This window comes from Lissotriton vulgaris, chromosome 1_1 (assembly GCF_964263255.1).
Source record: "Lissotriton vulgaris chromosome 1_1, aLisVul1.2, whole genome shotgun sequence".
Lineage (NCBI taxonomy): Eukaryota > Metazoa > Chordata > Amphibia > Caudata > Salamandridae > Lissotriton > Lissotriton vulgaris.
Window position 1 is genome coordinate 835,788,598 of NC_141685.1, and position 14,272 is coordinate 835,802,869.

The 14,272-nt window shown below is 45.3% G+C and overlaps 1 protein-coding gene across 1 annotated transcript in view; it reads right to left on the minus strand.

Moving 5' to 3' along the window:
• The window catches only part of LOC147747979 (guanylyl cyclase C-like), a 501,196-nt gene that overhangs the window by 25,873 nt on the left and 461,051 nt on the right, over positions 1-14,272 (minus strand). The window contains exon 26 of the mRNA XM_086957493.1: positions 11,555-11,631. Within this exon, the coding sequence (XP_086813619.1) occupies positions 11,555-11,631 (77 nt within the window). The remainder of the gene's footprint in view (positions 1-11,554; positions 11,632-14,272) is intronic.

The following is a 14,272-nucleotide window of genomic DNA, read 5'->3' on the forward strand; positions in this document are numbered from 1 at the left end:
ACTCAAGGATGGGAGCTACTCTAAAGGTTACTGAGCGCTACTGGGAATGGTCAACAAAAAGTTTGAAAACGTTTGTACAGCAACTCCAGCCCATGTTGGGTGACTAAATCTGACAGGGTGGAAGTCTAGGAGGTGAGGAAGGTTACTTTGGACAGTGACCTGTCCACCAGAACCTTTTCCAGTCCTGTTCCAGCCTTTAAGAAATTACCACTATAGACGACAATGGAGTTGTCCTGATGCTGGGGATGCTAGAGGGAAAGATGCTTAAAGATGCTCCTAGTGCTGTGCTGTTGACTGGGATGAGTTGTCCTCGATCCACGGGGGCAACTTTGGCCATGGAACTTGGGCTCCCATGACGTCCTCTTTGTGACAGTAAAAGGCCAGCTGTGGCTAGGCTCTTGGTCCTGTGACACAGCAGTCACAGCAAAAATGCTTGGTGGGGGCTAGTGTCCCTTTTGGTAGACAAATCCGGGCTCTGATAGTACTCCTGGGTTCAGAGGACTTGGGTACAACTTTTGACCATTGTGGATAGGTCACTTTGGGGGCCTGGCAGACGGTAGCAGCAAAATGTCTGCGGTGGCTACCAACTTCCTGTTTTGGGCTTCTTCAGCTCTTTTGTCCCTGGAGCTGGTTCAAGGGGATCAGCTGACTGATCCTTGTAGTCACTGCTTCTATCTAGAGCTGGGAATCGACTTTTCCCCGAGTCAGGTACCAGAGGCACAGTACAAAATTTACTAGCCCAAAGTGCAGCAGGTACAATCCTTCCGATGGTGCAGCCTCTCTTCATGCAGCTTCAAAGGCAGCAGGGCAGTCCTTATTTCGTCTTCTCTCCAAATACAATGTGTAATAAGGTCCAGGGTGCCAGAGATGCCCATTTTACCCCGGGAAAGTGCTGCACCCAGGGTACAACATGGTCACTAGCCAATGGGCTAGCAATTCCCCTCCTCTTCAGTGACAAAGTTCCGGTGATGTATGGCCCTTGAAAATCCAAGATTGCAATATTCTTGCCACTCTCAAGATGTTGAGACCTTATTTTAACTATGAGGAGCTATGTAGCTACTTAAGGGCTACACGCCCATGGGCAAACCGCTTTGGGGTTGTGTTTTCTCTCTCTGTCCATGTCTCCAATTTTTTGGCATGAACAAAAGGTAGCCTGCTCGGTAGTGTTATCTTCAGCAGCCCTTAAAAGGCCGCTTCCCCTTTGAAGCTCGCCTTTTGGGCTAACACCCTGAGTGGCCTGCCTGGAACAGGAGGTCACACCTCACTCTGTGGAAACTGCCTTTGTTCCTAAGCCTGGGAGTCATTCACATGTCTCTCCAGGGGGGCAGAAAGCTCTGTGTGTGCTAGAGCCTGTGCGAGGCCACTGGACTAGCTTGGGCACAGGTGCATCAGTGCACATTCAGAGTTGAAAACCAGCAGCTAGCAGTCCTAATGGGGGCAAAAAGGGGGTGGATGCAAAAAGCCAGTGACCATACGCAACCCCTCCCCCCCCCCCTCAGCTAATACGCCTGGGAGACCTCAAACCCGTTTCCCTGACCATTCAGCGAGGACGGATGTAGGAAACTGGCTGTCGTATTGCAGGGCTTACTCTGCCGTACATATATTCAATCTGGGGAACTGACCTACCTCTACTTTGACAGGACACATCCTAAACTAGACTTTAGCTAACACTCTGCCTTTTCCATCCTTGTCTTTTACTTTGGGTGTGGAGATACCTACCTCCTCTAACCCAACCGTAGCTATGGCAACACCTAGCTAACACAAAGAGGTTATCCAGCACTGGAGTAACCCCACCATAACCTACAGGGTCAGGGGGCCTACTTTGCTTCTTGTCATGTGGTCTGACCCCCATGCTATGGACAAGGCTGCCTTGAAAGCAAACATCGAGCAGAGGATACTGACAGATGTCAGTGCCCAGAACCACACCCTTAGCTTTCCACTAGCAGGTGGATGGGCTATCTTAGGGATGCTTTGGGTTCTTGGAGCCTTTCTATTTTCTCAGAGTGGGGGGATACCACCTCATGTGGTAGACACCCTTCTTCCAGCCTTTCTTCTGCCAGCTCAGGGGTGACACTCTGTTGCTGAGCCGTTGCCTGACTCTTTAGGACTTCTTGGGAATAGGATAGACCTTCCAGTGCCAACTTTGGGGTTCTCCCTTACTGGGATAGATTCCCTTGGCTCCTTGAGTCTCTTGTTAAGAGTTGGCTACCTTTCTTCTTTTTGCCTTTCTTCTGGGGCCTAAGTCTCCTATTCTTAGGGACGGGACCGTTAGGATCCTTGGGAGAGGCAGTGCCCTGGGCAACTGCCCCCTCTGGGCTCAGACCAAACTCTGGGAGGTCATTGCCTAGGAGACAATCTAGGAGAGGTCAGGTCTGACTACTACCCATGACAGCTAAGGGTACCCCCTATCTCTAGGATCGCTTAAGCCACAGGAGGTCTGATAGTGACCTACCCTTGGATAGCCCTTACTCTCCTGGAAAATACTGGTCTCAGGACAACAACCTGTCCGACATCATGGTGTGACTGGCAGATAGATGTCGCTCAGGGTAGTGACTGGGATCCCATTCCCCTTGATGTGGTGAAAGTCTTTACTACCACCCTCAGGAATCACCAATTCAACATCAGCGTCCTTCACCCAGTTAAAGGTTACCAGGATATCCTCATCAGAGGAATCCTCCTCAAAGGCTACTCTGGCTAAACCATTGGTAACCTTTGTCTTGGGACAGGCTGCATCCCCTCTGTAGTGCTTTGTTTGCTTACAGTCAAAGCAAGGTCTACTGTCAAAAACCTTTTTTAACCCTGGGCCCCCACTACTCTGCTTGCTAGAGGGGGTATGGGTCTTGATCTCCTCTTTCTCAGGGTGCTGGGTCTCTGAGTCAAGTTACAGCCTTTAGGAAACGACAGCTGTAGACAACAATTTAGTGGTTCTGATGCTGGGTATGCAGCTCAAAGATGCTCCTGCTGCTGTGCAGTCGACAGGGGTGAGTTGTGGTGGAGTTCTAGGTCCACGGGTGAGGTAGGTTTACTTTGGCCATGAAACTTGGGGTCCTATGACATCCTCTGATGTCAAAGCTGTACAACTGATCTCACGACAGAGCGGTTACAGCGAAAATCCTTGGTGGGGGCTACTGTCCCTCTTGGTTGACTAATCCAGTCTCTGATGGTACTCGCCCACTCTCTGGTTGTGAGGATTGTCTTCTTCTTTGGCGGTGAATACTGACTTTGTTTTTTGCACTGGTTCTTGACCCTTCTCGCCTTTTTGCATTGTATCTGGTTCCTACTGCCTTTAGCATTTCTTTGCGTCAGAAAAGTTTTTACATTTAGCACTTCTTTGCGCTTGGCTATAACTATCTTCTGCGCTTCTCTGTACCATGTTGTCACTGCCTTTAGTGTTGTCATACTGTATGAATGAAGGCTCACTCTGTGTTAGGCTGTAGAAAGAGAAAAAAGCCTCTTAAAAATGTTTTTTTGCAGGAAGGTGCCCCTGCCTGCACAAAAACAACTCTGCCTACAACAAAGGAACCCATGCACCATTGTGCAAGGGTGCCTGTGTTGGCAGTAGGCTGCTGAAATGGCACAAGTGCAGGAGGAAAGGACAGGAATGTGCCCTATTGGATAAACACAGCACATTCCTGCCCTTTCCAGGTGAAGCAGGACAGCTCAGCATGTTGACTTGCTGCGCTGCCCTGCACCACAGCGCTAATAAATATGGCCCTAAGACTTTAAGACCAACCCTAGCTTTTTAGTGTGTTAGGATGTCCACACAATAGTATGTAGTGAAGGGGTGTTGTGTTAACCACGTAGCTACCTTATAGATGTCAGCAATTTTGATGTTCCATTGGCTCCTTTTTTTTTTTTGATGGAATGTTGCCTTGACAGGGCAGGCAAGGGTCTCATAGCTTTGAGGTACTTTCCCTGGATGTGCTTGCCAGACCACCTAGCTAGCCTGTTTCGATAGAGGACAGCCCTTGTGAGATTTGCAAAAGCAAAAAGGAGTTACTAAGTCTTGCAAAAGGGTTTGATTGTATCAATGTAGTACATGATGGCAAGTTTAACATCAAGTGTGTGTAAAGCCCTTTCGGATACCGAATCTGGTTGGGGGAAGAAACCTGGGAGCTCTATTGTTTGATTAAGGTGAAAAGGAGATGCCACTTTGGAAAGAAAACTTTGATCAGTTCTAAGTACGGTCATGTCATTGTGTACTTGGAAGAAAGGCTCTTTTAGTGTGAGGGCGTGTAGCTCCTTAATGCACGTTGAGTAAGTAAAAGCAACCAGGAAGGCAATTCTCCATGAAAAAAATTGTAGGGATCACAAGTGCACAGGTTTAAAGGGAGGGCCCATAAGTCTAGTGAGGACCACAGTAAGGGTTCAAACTGGGGCAGGTAGAACTCTTGGTGGGATGATGCTTTTGAGACCTTCCACAAAAGCCTATATGACAGGGATCCTGAATAGTGAAGAGTGTTCTCTGCTCTGCGTCTTTTGTGCAATAGCAGCCAAATGAAGGCATATAGAGGTGTAGTCAATGCCTTCGAAGAAAAACAAGTCGCAAACGTCCAAGCCCAACACTAAATGACAGAAATATACAGAGCATGTGTATCACACCTGCTATGACCAAATCATTCCGTCACTCCCTGTATAATAGGAAAGGGCTAGGGAACCTTCAGCACGTTACCTTAGCAGTGATCACGATGTGAGAATGGTCATAGCTGTCATGGGACGGAGAAAGACAAGGACTCAGAAGATGCTTCCATGGGTGAGGGTTATGTTAGGAGATTTATTGATTCTCCATTGAGTCTGCAACGGTCCGGAGCTGGGACTGCATAGCTATTCTCACTCTGGGAGACATTCCAGGGGGCAGAGAGATTTGAGGGATTTCACTCAACTCTTGGAGGAATATGAACTATACCCCACCCAATATTACACATATCTGTATCTTAAGGATGTAACAGATACTTAGGAGGAGGACTAGACATAAATTCCTAAAGAGATCCCTTTGAAAGAAGGGTTTGAAGGAAGCATTGTGGAAGGATGTGGTTTGAAAAACCTATAAAACACTTACTGAAAACACTCCAGATAGCTTGAAAAAGCTCAGGGAGAGGTGGCAAGACCTAGTTGAGCTTGAAAATAAGGACTCTGATGATGCAATAAGACACCCAAGAGAAGTTGTGATCCCCTCCAATTTCAGTTTGATTCAACTCAAAATATGATATAGAGCTTATTATCATATGATGACATTGACCCCTACAGGAACTGGCCTCAAACGTAAAAAGGAAAATGGTACTGTTGCACACAGCTTATGGGGATGCAAAAAAGATCAGGAAAGAGGTAGGGGAAGAGATGTCAGCGCTGGAGGGCAAATTGATCCAACTGGTGCTAAAGTAGGTCATTATGGGGATTCTAGGAAAGGAGGGCTTAACAAGATAAAAAATCATATTCTGTTACATTGGGGTCATGGTGGCCAAACACAGCATTATGAGACACCAGGGAAGCCACACTACCCCCACCTTGGAACAAAGAGCATAGGGAAATAGCTAAAAGGGGAAAGAGGATGCTTAGGAAATCACCACAAGACATAGAGGGCTTGGATGAAACATTTGGGGTTAGCATACGATTAAAGAGCGGGGAAGGAACTGAGACAACCTATGAGCTGATTCCCCAAGACTAAGTGTATGCATTGGAAGTAGCAGCCAAGTGATAATCAGAGGACAGGATTAAATGCTAAGGACTGCAGAGATGTAGGAATCATAAACACTATTCTGTGTTAGAAGGAGCACATGAGAGCTTAATTTGTTTGGAAATTTTCCAGATAACAAGCTTGCCAGTGACACAATTGTGTATTGTTGTGGTACGAAATAAAAAAACAATAAGAAGTATAAAAAAAACACAATTTCAAACTTTGCAGCACCACTGTTGGCAGCAACACCACCATTACCAGCAACACTACCACCATCACCATTAACACCACCACTTATATTACTACAAACATTGTTATGACAATTACCACCGCAGCACTATCTTTACTTTCATAAGCATTACCATCCCCACTTCCCACCATTATGCACAAGCACAGCAATCAGTATTACCACAACAATTATTTAGCAAAAGCATTACCAGAATCATCATTCACACCACCACCACTATAACCAGCACCATTACTATTTCTCAGCTATAAAGATCATAGCTGAACGACCACATATGGTGTTAACACGCACACACACACTTAGTACTGACACTGGCAGAAAATAAATAGCGACTAAACATGTGCCAAGTAATAGCAAACGTGCACACGTGCTCGAATCAGCATGTCGGCTACACACTAACAGTACATTAAAAGGGATACCACCACCACTCACAAGAATAAAACAGACTACAATGGGGGTTTAAAGCAGTGACCGGGTCGGGAAGGGGGTGATATGTGGACAGGGTAAGCACTGGGAGGTGCCTTGTAGCAAGCAGAGATGGAACGGGGAGGTGGGGGAAACAGACAACGTAACAAAGGAAAAAGCAGTGACAGAGAGGGGGTGATCTGTGAAAGAGGCATGAGAGCGGGTGAGAGTAGAGGGAGCTGGTAAAAGAACGATCACTGTATAGAGTGCTGAAAAAGAGAGAAAAATGTAGGTCCGGTGGAACATTAACCCCCCGGTGAGGGAGGACAGGGAAGCCCTTCCTTTAGAAAGCCCACTAGGAAATCGGCTGGATGCCTGGCCTTATATTTCCGTGGGCACCTTAAAACTTTTGGCGACCTCCATCAAATCAGGTTCTCCGTGCGATCCCCTCCCTATTAACATTCTGTGCCAACTGGATGACGGTGCCTTAGGAACTATTGCCGAGACACTTAATGCTTCCATCCGTCTGGCAACTGTTCCGTCATCGTGGAAGCACGCTATGGTCAGCCCTTTGCTGAAGAAGCCATCTGCCGACCCAGAGGTTCTTGCAAATTATCGCCCGATATCTCTGCTGCCTGCTTTCTCAAAAATTTTAGAGAAACATATCCATGGCGTGCTCTCATTGTACACGGAGAATAACAACTTGCTCCACTATTCCCAGTCGGGCTTCAGGGCAGGCCATTCCACCGAATCTGCCCTCTTGGGAGTCACGGAGAAGATCAGGGGACTTTTGGACGACGGGCAAACGGTTGCTCTCGTCCTGCTCGATTTGAGCGCGGCTTTCGACACTATCTCGCACAACAGACTGCTTGCCAGGCTGAGTGGGGATGGTGTCGGAGGGGCCGCATTGGACTGGATTAGATCTTATCTGAGCAACCGGACGTTTCAGATCTCGTCCTCACATGCCCAGTCGGACATTTTTCCGTCATCCCATGGTGTGCCTCAGGGCTCAATTTTAAGCCCACTATTTTTCAATCTTTACCTCCGCCCCCTCGCTGATTTAGCAGAGCGAGTAGGTCTTGAACTGATGACCTATGCGGATGACTCACAGATTATTTTTTCCCTCACCAACGCAGAATCTTCATCCCCTTCAGCTCTGAAACTTGGTCTTCAGGAGGTCTTCAGCTGGATGTCAACTAACCAGCTGAAGCTTAACGGGGAGAAGACGGAGATTCTTCTTCTGGGAAAAAATCGTGATCTGTGGCAGGAGAGGCACTGGCCGCCATCCCTGGGAGCTTTTCCCAGCCCATCTACCCAGGTTAGAAACTTAGGGGTGTGCATCGATGATTCTCTATCGATGAAACAACAGGCTAATAAAGTGGCTGGCATTTGTTTCACGATAATTAAATGGCTGCGGAAGATTATCTGGATGCTGCCTGTGGATACCCAGAAGACCGTAGTCAATGCGCTAATAACATCTAGGCTTGACTACGGTAACATTCTATATCTGGGCTCCAACTTAGCTGTAACCAGACGGTTGCAGCTTGTCCAGAACTCCGCAGCCAGGCTGTTGTGTAAGATCCCTAGGACAGCAAGGATCTCGAGCCACCTTAGAGACCTACACTGGTTGAAAGTTGAAAACCGGGTCCGGTTTAAGGCCTTGACCTACATGTTCAAGATTAGAGCGGGAACCGCACCACGGTATTTGCAGAAACTGGTTAAGCCTCATGTACCTGTACGCAATCTTCGCTCTTTAAATGGAGCAACTTTCACAGTACCCAGATTCAAACTGGCCCGAATGGGAGGTAAATCTTTTTCCCGCCTGGGACCAGTTCTTTGGAATTCCCTTCCTTTAGCCCTGCGGAAAGAGGAAAACTATGCCAGTTTTAAGAAACAAGTTAAAACCTGGCTGTTTAATAAATAACTGTTTAAATAAATAGCGGCCAATGTGTTGTCAACAGTTGCTTTCTGTGCTTTGCCCTTTTTAGCCATGGCGCCGGGAAACCCTTTGTGGGTATCTGTGCGCATTATAAATGTAAAAAATAAATAAATAAAATAAATAAATGTTTACAAGTACTTGGTCCATGCTCTGAGATGAGGGGGCTAAACACAAGAAGAGGCATGACCATGCATGCCAGGGAAAAATAAAGACAAAGAATATGAGACACACGATGGAGCGAGCCAATGGGAAGCCTGTGGGCTGAAGCCCACAGATTAAACACAACATGTCTCTTCTAGACGGCATATGCATGGTCTAGCCGAAACCTAAACAGATCTAAACAAACTGGTCCAGACTTCCATTGAACCAGTGGACTAGCACTCTTGCTGCCTCCAGACCCCCACTTGTTGGGGATCCCTCCTTAGACAACAAGGAGTATGACAATTGGATCTTGGAATCTCTTGATTCCATACTTCTCCTTCGTAATACCAACTTAAAAAGACAGCGAAAAACAGCTCCCTGGTATTCGGAAGAGCTTAGAGAGAAAAAACGCCTATGCAAGAAGCTCGAGAGGAGGTGGCGACTGGAATATGCCGCTACAGACGAAGCTACATATAGGGAGGCTATCAGAGCCTATAAATCAGAAATAAAAACAACACAGTCGACCTACTACAGTGAGAAGAAAATTATGTCAGCTATATCTCAAGCTAAAGAGATGTATCAAATAGTAAAAGACCTGACTAGGCTGCCACCATCCCAGGCCACCAACCACAACTCACTCTCCCGATGCAACGACCTAGCGGAATTTTTTTATCAAAAAATAAATAAGATCTATCGATCATTCCCAGACTTGGAATTAGACTCTCCTACTCAAGGACCATACCCTCTCACAGAAGTTGGGTATCCCCATCAAAACACCTTAGAGCATTTTCCCCTACCAGACTTAGAAACTCTTGACCCTTTGATACGCCAAGTGAAATCCGGTTCCCCATGTGACCCTGCGCCCCCATGCACACTAGTTTCAGCCAGTCAGACCATTCTTCCATTGATTATGGAGCTACTGAACTGCCCCATTCTACCTGTACCGTACCACCTACCTGGAAACATGCTATGGTGCGAGCACTCCTGAAGAAGCCTACCCTCGACCCGTCCAATCTCCTTGCTTCCTTGGATGAGCAAAATCCTCGAGAAACACATCAACATCCGTTTTACTAGATTTCTTGAGAGCAACCATCTATTGGATGCCACTCAAACAGGCTTCCAACCCAAGCATGGGACAGAGACCGCCCTGCTGGCGGTCACAGAGGAGGCCAGGCGGATCTTGGATCGGGGAGGATCCGTGGCAGTTATCCTCCTTGATCTAAGAGCCGCCTTTGACATGGTAAATCATGAAACCTTATTGCGCCTTCTCCATAGCTTAGGAGTGTCAGGTGAAGCTCTGGCTTGGTTCAAGTCCTTCTTAAGTGGTAGGACCTTTCAGGTCTTTGAGGGAGCCTCTGTCTCCTCAAGCAATCCCCTGGGCTGTGGGGTGCCGCAGGGCCCATCACTGAGCCCTACGCTCTTCAATGCATATATGAGACCGCTGGCAGAGATCGTCCGCCCATATGGCATTAAGATCGTTACATACGCGGACGATACTCAGCTAGTGGTCTCTTTCTCGCAAAAGAATTGCCAGCTGCCACAAACCAGTCTAATGGCCTGTCTGTAACAGGTCAAGAGCTGGATGACGGCGTTGCACCTCAAGCTTAATGGGGATAAAACCGAGCTTATGCTCCTCGGTTCATTAGCTTCGCCCACTATGGTCCTTTCATGGCCCATCAGCATGGGTGCGCCTCCTATGCCCAGAGACAATATCAAAAGTCTCGGGGTGTGGTTAGATAAAACTCTGACCTTTAATACCCAAGTAACTAAACTTTCAGCGACCTGCTTTGGACTCATCAGAATGATGAAGAAAATCTTCCCACTTCTACCTTTTGAAGCTAAGCAGGTTGTTACGCAGGGACTAATCCAATCCCGCCTCGATTTCAGTAACGCCCTTTATCTAGGGGCGCCTGAATACTGTCTGCAAAAACGTCAACGGGTCCAAAACTGTGCAGCACAGACTTTGCTTGGTCTTCCACGTAGAGTCCGGCGGAGCCTGGTTTGAGAACCTTACATTGGCTCCCTGTCAGGGAGAGAATTACATTTAAGTCCATGTGCATTTCCCATCAAGCATATTGGAAAGCCAGCCCAGAAATCAGTCACTCCCTGATTACTCCCTACCACCCTACCAAGCAGCTTCGCTCCACTCATGCTTTTCTGGCGACAGTCCCCCGCATCAGAAGATCTAGAGCTGGAGGTCTGTCATTTTCCTACAATGCAGCCCAGTTATGGAACTCACTCCCTCTCTATTTAAGATCTAATCCTAACTTGACGACCTTCCGCAGACAGCTCAAAACATTTCTATTCAACAAAGCAGACTAACCCCTGCGCTGACCACAATGAGAGGCACTAATCTGGTTCTTAGCGCTTGGACGCCCCAGGGCAGCAGTCGCGCTTAATAAATCTCCTTTTCATTTCATTTAATTTAATTTTATATTGGCTTCTTCAATCTTTGTTTGTTTGGCCTCATGAGGGCTCACCTACCTATTTTAAATAACCTGCAGAGTGAGCTGGGCATTTATTTTACATAACAATAAAAATAATGGTGACGAGTGGGCCCTAAAGAAAGTGTTGTTTTGAATTCTATGAGCAAAAAAAGAGAAAGGTAAAAACGTGTTGTGTAATATAGTGAAGTCAAAGCTCTTATTCATCTAAAAAAATCAAAAACCGGCACAACCTCTGTGTGGTGAGTCCACGTCTAAAGCTAGTGAGCTAGATCAGGGGTTTGGTTATGGCACCATCTGGAATATCTGTGTGTAAGTGGAGTTCTTCAGTCCGTTGATGGAGCTGACTCAGTGGTTCATAATTTTGAGGTACCAGGCAGATGTGGTACCCTCAAATCGACTTTTAACTACCAACCTACAACAATATTAACTTGCAGAATATCAGTACAGTCAGTAGATGTGGCTTTAAGATAGTAAATATATCCCTTCTGTGGCCATGTGGCTTACCTGATCGATATTGTACTAGTTGATATCTTGTTGTCTAAATAGTTCAAGGTCAGTATTTGTGTATTCAAAAGATTCGCACACAACCAGAAGGTAAATGTAAAAAAATCAATTGTTATTATTGGTTTACTTTGAGCTGTGATGTTTGCATAACATTGAACTCTCTGGATTCACAAAGGAAACCATTGATCAATACTTACATTGAAGGTGGTGTCGGCAGATTGTACTCCTTGTCCTTCTCTCCAGTGAGCCAATAAGTAGTCTCCAGTCCTTTACCCTGGAAGAAAAGAAATTGGCACATATAAAGGAAGATGCTATAGACACAGTTATAGATCTTGACACTGTTCCCCCATATATAAGCACTGGCGTTCCAACTTAAAGGATTCCTTCTTGTAGTTTAATTATCTTGGGGATCCTTCTCCTAAACTTGTCAATCCTCATCCATCATGCAGGAGGAAGAGGACACCCAAGAAATCTAATTTTCCTTTTTTTATTTTACAAGTAGGTGTGTAATTGTAACTCTTGTCCATGAGGTGGTGTCCCTAGTAACACTTCCCATGTAGACCTTGTCTTATGTGTAAGCATATCTCCCATATATCATGTATGAAACCTGTAGGAGGCAGGGAGGTAGCCTCAGAGTGGGTGATTGCGGTGCAATTTGCCCCAAATCAATGCTACATGATAGTTGGGTCTCGAGGCCTTGAGTCGATTCTTCTATGTCTGTATTTGTTTTTGTCATTGTCTTCAATCAATCAATCTCATTGTCTTGATTTCACTAAGTTTTAACTTGTTAATTTTTTGGATCAGGAAGTTAAATATATGTAGTAACTGGCTTTCCAAAAAGGTAGCAAATTTGCATGTTTAGAGGAATTTCTTGAATGGGTGAAAAATGACTACTTTTTAGAATTCACAAACATTTCCAGTAGTAGCATGTGGCAGTCTCAGTTTTGCAGGCATACTATTGGCAATCAAACATCCAAAAAGTGATGGGACAAATACTTGTAAATAGTCTAACCAATGGCAATCACTCAGGTTGGCTTTCCACATCATTGTTTTTCACTCACTGTGTCACTCTAGAGAAAGGGCCTGCAAAAGAGTTTGGGAAACAGAGTAAAGGCAGACAGGGTGGTGTAGCACTTTACGTCTGCCACCCTGCTTTTACTCTGCCTACCAAATTTAGAGATATCCGCCGACCCCTGGACATGTCTACATTATGATAGGCACCATCCTCGAAGCAGTTCCTGTCACTGTAAGAAAAGTTTGACAGATGGCTCGGTCATCATCATCAACTTTATTCGATCAGTTTGCGTACCAATCATAAAATTTCCAATAACAAAATGAATACACATTTACAAGGTATTAGGTCAATAGGAACAGCTTTTAAAATAATAAAATCAACTTTAAAAGAAAAAAGATAAAAAGAAATAATTCATTATAAACAAGTGTGCAAGTTCCTAGTCTTTAGAGAATACGTTAAAACGAACTAATAAAACAGTCATAGTAATTCATTTTCATCAATGTGCATTTTCCTAGTCTTTAGAGAAAGGCATACAAACGGCACCACAAAGTAACAGACCAGATGATCAGGCAACATTCTTAGGATAAACAGACCCGGACAACATTGTTTAAATTTATAATTGCACATGATAGGTATTAAAAAAATCTGGTAATTAATATAAAATTTACAAAAGAAGAATATGTGCAAATCAGATTGCGGGGAGACGCCGCCGAAGGGACAACAAGATAGGACGTGGGGAGAAAAATTATTTGTTGAGTAGCCCAGCATACAGATAAGATTGTTAAAATCAATCTGTGACGTGGATTTTTCACCGTCGACATATAAGCTGGTTGTCCCGCTGTAAACTGCGGGCCATCACGATGTGCTTGAACAGTATATTTGCTACTATTGATTTTGAACCAGTTTTTACCCATGGGGGATAGGAAACGTGTTTTCATAATTTTTTTCCATATACTCAAAGCAATTACTTGGTGTTTCATATAAAGTTCCCAATCCCAGAGCAAATACAATCTTTTTATATACATGATCCAAGGGATCCTCTGCACATGTTCTAATGTAAAGCAATCAATGATGAACTGCTTTGTCAAGTTAACGGATTCCCTTCGCCATATAGAATGCTACAAGAGGATTGGCGCCATTCCTATCTGATCAGATATGTAGGGGACACCTATTTCAAGGTGGCAGTTAAAACAACTATGAGGAAGACCCACCATTGTTTTCCAGAAGGCATCTTCTGTCGTTTGTCTGGCCACTGAATTAGCATGGCCCCATACTCCGGCTCCATAGGAGGCTACCGAAGAGGATTTTGCCTGGTATACTTTTTTTACAATATCAATCTGTTTTTTTGTTAAAGAAAGTATAGCGTTGTTACGTTTTTCAAGGGTCAGCCCTCTGTTATTCACCATTGGGGACAATGTGGCCATCCTGTCAAATGTCATCCCCAGAAAGGAGAACTTTTCTGTCTTCAATTTTGTGCCTCGCAATATGAAAGGTTCGTGCATATTTAGGTCTAGAACCTGTCACTAAGATAAAGGACTTAGCCTTGTTGGTTTTAAGGTCCAAGTTCCCCATAAAAAGAACATATGATTCTATCAGCCTCTGGAGTGCTATGCCTGTTCATGCGATTAAAACCGCATCATCAGCATCAAGGAGTATTGGAATGCGGAATTTATTCATAGAGGGAACATCCAAGGTCGAGGCCAAAAGGGGAGTCTCAACTCCATTCGTGTATAAAGAAAACAGGAAAGAGGCGAGGACACACTCCTGACGTACCCCCCTGGTAATAGGAAACCATCTTGTACACTCTCCCTGCCTTCCATATCGGACACAAGGTGCAGCCTTCGAATATAGCTGTCTAATGAAGGAGATGATTGCCTCATCGATGCCCATCTCCCCCATA